At 49.0% G+C, this 5,348-nt stretch overlaps 1 protein-coding gene across 1 annotated transcript in view; it reads right to left on the bottom strand.

Annotated features, from left to right (window-relative positions):
• Positions 1-3,299: 3,299 nt before the first annotated feature.
• YTHDF2 (YTH domain family, member 2) overlaps positions 3,300-5,348 on the bottom strand; it is a 20,337-nt gene continuing 18,288 nt past the window's right edge. Inside the window, exon 3 of the mRNA XM_010293355.1 lies at positions 3,300-3,424. Within this exon, the coding sequence (XP_010291657.1) occupies positions 3,401-3,424 (24 nt within the window). The 3' untranslated portion in view covers positions 3,300-3,400. The remainder of the gene's footprint in view (positions 3,425-5,348) is intronic.

The following is a 5,348-nucleotide window of genomic DNA, read 5'->3' on the forward strand; positions in this document are numbered from 1 at the left end:
AGCCTCTCCACGGTGGTGCAAAGGCCAAGTTCAGGTTTATACGACTTCAGAAACGGGGGCAGCGAAGGGGCTTTTCTTTCAGCCCCTGGCTCCCGGCCGTCCTCTGCTTCCCAGCCACCTCGCCCCAAAGCACCCCAGCCCCTTCCCCCTGCTAGTGAGGGCATTTGGGCAGGGGGGATTCACCCCCAGCTGAGCCGGGGAGAGCAGCGCATCAACAGGTAAAACCAGAGGGTTTTCCCTTTCCCCACACAGCCCAAGGAACTCTGCAAATATTCCCCCCCGCCCCTTCCCCACCAAGAAATAGCAATAAATACCTTTTTGTTCTTACCATGCTCACAGGGAGACGCCATTCAGTTATAATTACAGAAGGGTTGGGGTTTTCTTTGCCCGTACCCTGAAGTCTGCCATGCACAGACATGCTGGCTGAAAGCGAAGCCTCCTCAGCTGCACTAGAAAGTTCCCATTGTTGTCCCAGTTTAGACCAAAACAAGACCAGGTCCAGACTGAAACTGTTCTCTCCTAGTTCTGCCTTCCGAGCATCCTCGGGGGGGGTCAGCAGAAGCAGCTACCTCCAAGTCACACATCAAATATCCACTTTTTTTTTCCCCCACATCCAAGCTACCCATTCTTTCCCCGGACTATTTCTGCTCTCCAGGTTGTTCACTTGGCCTCTTCCTTTAAAAAAAACCCTCCTAATATTTAACATCAGGCCCTGTTTTGGTGTAAGCCTTTCCATTCCCCTCTGGAAGCTCACCAGGTCTCCCAAACAGCAAAGGAGGAGTACAACCAGCCAGTGATGGTACAAAACTACCTATTTTTCTTTCCCCTCTCCAGTTTGGGGTGAAACGGGGCTGTTCCAGGTCCCTGGGCACGCTGGACTCCTGCCCCGGGGGCAGCTCGTTTCCCTGGGTTGAAGGCGCTGCAGAATAAATCCTACAGGAACACAGACACCAGGAGTGCGACCTCCCAGGAATTCACCTGCTTTGCCTTAAAAGAGGGGAGGGAAAAAAAAAAAAAAAAGAAAAATGAATGTTTTTAGTTCTCCTGCAGCTAAACACGAGGGGAAAATTAAACAGCAGCATGAGACACCAGCATGGGGCCATCCCAGGTTAGAGGGCACGGATACAACCTGCAAATACAGTTTTTTTTCTTACGTAAAAATAATTGCAGGTACTACACCTGCATCTGGTCTTGTGGTTTTCAAATCGCATCTTCCTGTTCCTCTCCCATCTCTCTCAGGTCGTTGCTTGATGACTCATAAGGGGGAACAAGCAGAGAAACTCAGCATGCAAACACCCACCAGGCATGGCATGAAAACCCTCTGGCTTTTTTATTTTTAAACTCACAATTAAGATTCTCTCAAAAGACAAATTGTTTAATTTGGGCCTTTAATAAAGTCAAGCTTTCTGCCCTTATTTCCTCTGGCTTTGCAAACAACGCAGGTTTTGCTCTGAAAATGCACGGGGACACCAGCAAGGAATTTGTGCTTTCAGCCAGCTCAGAGGCAGACAGAGGCCAAAGCCATCAAAGAATGAAGACGACAGAAATTCTTCCAGAGAAACAAGTAAAATATCCCAACAAAACATGAACAGCCACACGACTGCTTCCGACACCTGCAGAAACACCCACCTCCCCAGGAAGCAGCCCAGGTCCTCACCCAACACCAACCGGACTGTTTGGAGCTGGCTTTTGTTTGCTTTTCAGAAGCAAGAACTAGTCCAAAGCAAACCCCCCAAAAAATCAGCAGACTTTTTGGTGAGCGCACGCGAGTCCTTGCCGTCCTGCACGATGGGAAGGCGAGGCTCACCAGGCTCATTTTCTGCCCAAGGTGAGAAGAGCAGAGTCAGCAGCTGGCTCGGTTCCAGGCGTTTCCCCGACTGCGATTTAATAATTGAGATATTTTCAATATAGCACAATTTTCCTTGATGATGACCCATTAAGTATTGACAATTAAAGCACTGTTACTGGCTCAGGAGATTCGTTTGGGGCTCTTTCATTCCCTCTGAACTGCCAAAACAAGAAAACCTGGATTTTTCATTTCTTGACCTGGAGCAGTTTTCCCAGAGGAGATCATCTGGGATGCAAGTGGGTGTCTGCATTTCGCACACCTGGAAGGAGCTGGATAATCCCCAATTTACCTGTGCAATAGGAATGAGTCCTGAACAGTGAGGCCAGCCGGGTGCTGCCCCTCTCACCCTGGGAAAGGCTGGCTGGGGGCAGGCGGGGGCTCTTCCCACATCCAGGAGCAAAAATGGTCCCAACATGCTGGGAAGAAACACCGGGACTGCGCCAGGACCACGCTCGGGATGCCCGGAGAGAGGTCACAGCACCCTGCTTCAAGCCCACGGAGAAACCACACCTCACTCATCATTTTAAGGTATTAAACACAGCAGCGAAGCCCGGGGTTGCTGCATGGAGGAGAAACAAGGAGGGGCAGGTTCTTGCTACGCCGTGGAGCGGGCAGCGCTGAAAAGGGAGCGGCAGACAACAGTGATGCTCAACAGGATCTCACGTTTATTATTGAGAAGTGATTAATGGTGAAAAGAAAGGCAATGCCCATTCCTCATTGGCTTAACAAGAAACTGAAGAAACATATTCACTACACATTTTTACAATATTTTTTTTTTTGTCCAAAATTCATTTTCCTGTAAACAAAACAAGTTTTTATCACTGTTCTCAGCTTTCAAAATCAAATTAATCTGGACTTAATCTGTAAATCTGTATAATGCACAAGAACAGAACATTTCTTAGGACTCCTAGTACTTGACTTTTGAGTAACAAAGGGTCAGAGAAAAATGAACCACCTTTAAGACACAACCTCGTGGACAATTTCTGTTCAATTCTTCTTAGGCCAAAACCTCAACTTCCTCTTAGAATTCCTCCTCTTCCAGGTCAGGAGGGGGGAGAAAAAAAAAAAAGTTACTCCACCTTCCATGGTGGATGTTACAACTCGGTGTTCCAAGTGCAAATGTCAAAACCAGGGGAAGGAGGCGCGAGGGGGGGGAGAAAGGGAAGCAGCGGGGTTTAAAAATTAGAGAAAAAAAGGCATATGCCACTTACGGACTTTAAAATCCGAAAAAATATAGTAAAAAGACAAAAAACAAAGCGTATGCTCTGAAATCACAACCAAAGCCAAAAGAAAGGGGACAGTTTTTACCTATAGTCTACCTAGAAGGGATTTTTTTTTTTTGTTGTTTTTGTTTTTTTAAGTCCTATGTCTTGTGAAATTCCAATACTTTTCTTTTTTAAACTGCAAGTTTGTAAGAGTCTTTTTGAAGTCAATGAAATTAAGAAAAAAAAAGTCCTAATTCTCTCAGGGATATTTTTGCTCTTTCTTTCTTTCTCTGAAAGATAGCTGGGATGCAATCTCTGCTGCAGTCTCTGTGGGAGGAATGGCCTTTTACTTGACACGGCCTTGGCGTTCCTGCAAAAGAAAAAAAAGAAGAACACGTTAGCCGAGAGCAATTTTATTCACCGCTTGCACACATCAGCATGTCGACACGTGGCTCCACGATGGAGGCCTGTCCTGCACCAGCAGTCCGAGGAAGAGCATTTCTGCTCGCAAAGGAGGTACCGCAGCCGCGTACGCCTAACGGGACGACATATTACGCTGCTTGGGTCTAGCAGCTCATCACATCTTCCCTTTATGAGGGCTGGTGATACCACAGCTCCGCTCCCCTTCCTCTCTCCTGGCGCACACTCTGCGTGCGTCCAGCGGCTGCCGGAGCAAGGCAGCCCGGCTTCCCGGGCACTGTGGGTGTTGCACAGACCTGCGGCTTCACCTGAGACGATGTGTGAGCATCAGACCTAACTGCAGCTCAAACCTAGGGAGTACTGATGTCTGCCTTGGCCTGCAGGGAGTGAAAGCCCACAGGTACCAGCAGAATACCTCACTGATAACTCTGAAACCTACTGATTGCATCTTGCTTGAAAACCAACAGGTTCAGAGGGATTTCCCACTGACCACTGCTAGCATCCCCTTGGTATTCATGCAAGCACTCTCCTCCAGCACTGAAGGAACACACTTGTCCAGACAAACATTTGTACCATGATGAACAGGCAGCACAGCATCAAGTACACCCCAGCATCAAGGGCCACTATATCCTCTCCTGTGCCAAGTACTGCATGCCAGTCTCTTCTGGGTTTTGTTTGGGTTTAGCAGAGCAGCTTTGCGCAGAAGTGGGTCTAGACTATCCCAAAGGCTTAAGAGATGCTGCCCAGCCCACACTCAAAAGTGCTGTTTCCAGATCCTACTGACACCACCTCAAAAATAAACCCTGTCAACAGCCAAAGGGCTCTTGGCTGATGCTCCTCCCTGCCTCTTAAATGCATCTTCTCCAAGCACCAGCAAGTCCCTGCAGCCTCTTGTGTGAAGGGCACTACGGCATTTCGGTTCGAGCGCCCACGTGGTGGAGTTAATCACCACCTAAGCCAGTCTCGAGAGATGCCAAGTCCATCCCACCTCCACAGCAAAGCAATACCTGCAGTAGGTGCCTGCTGGCAGAGCACGACAATGTGGGTTCTCCCTTGTGTTAACTTACGTCACTTAGAGAGAAGGAACACTGTTAAAGCTCTGACAAACCAAAATTTGGTTGTTTCAGCTCGGGATGCTTACCTGCGAGGCTGCTGCTCTGCCCGGGGCTGTGTCCCCTGATGTCAGGGCAGCAGCAGAGCTGTCTGCCCATTTCCCCTTGCCCCACGTTAACCTGGCGGTCAGAGGCACCTTCCCTTCCACCTTCCTCAGCAGCTCGCTGGCTGGGGGAGCACGCAACCGCTGCCAGAAGCGCACGGGTTGCTTGAAGAAACAATGTCCTCTGCCACCACTGCTAAATCCACAGCGAGCTCATCTCCGAGATGCTTCGATCCTAACAGCACATATAGCCATCTATTCTTAGAAATCTTCCCAAAAAGGGAGGCCTTGCATCCAGCTCGAAACAATACCCCAGGTTTTGGCAGCCCCTCAGCCACGTGCACACGGTGACCGAAGGAGGCTTCAGCTCCAGCTCCTCTGCACGAGCTGGATGGCAAAGCAAGCCCTGTGTGATACCACGCACAGATTGCCTTCTGGGGAGAGGGATTAGACGAAGGCAACACATTATCTTCAAGAATATTTACCCCACATAAGTCGACTTAATTCTCCTCCACTAAGTCTGCCCAAATCTGTTGCAGGTGCTATTCGTTGCTAAAACACACCATTGCACAACAGCATAAAAAACCCCAAGCCAAAAAACCTACCACGGTGGGAAGCAAAGCCAGTCTTAAACACGAAGTAAAACAAGCGCTGCAGGGAAAGCCACAAATCAAAAGGAAGGTGCCAAGCCCTGTTCCTTCTCTGCTGCCCGGTTCAG

The sequence above is a fragment of the Phaethon lepturus genome, unplaced genomic scaffold (assembly GCF_000687285.1).
Source record: "Phaethon lepturus isolate BGI_N335 unplaced genomic scaffold, ASM68728v1 scaffold1538, whole genome shotgun sequence".
NCBI lineage: Eukaryota > Metazoa > Chordata > Aves > Phaethontiformes > Phaethontidae > Phaethon > Phaethon lepturus.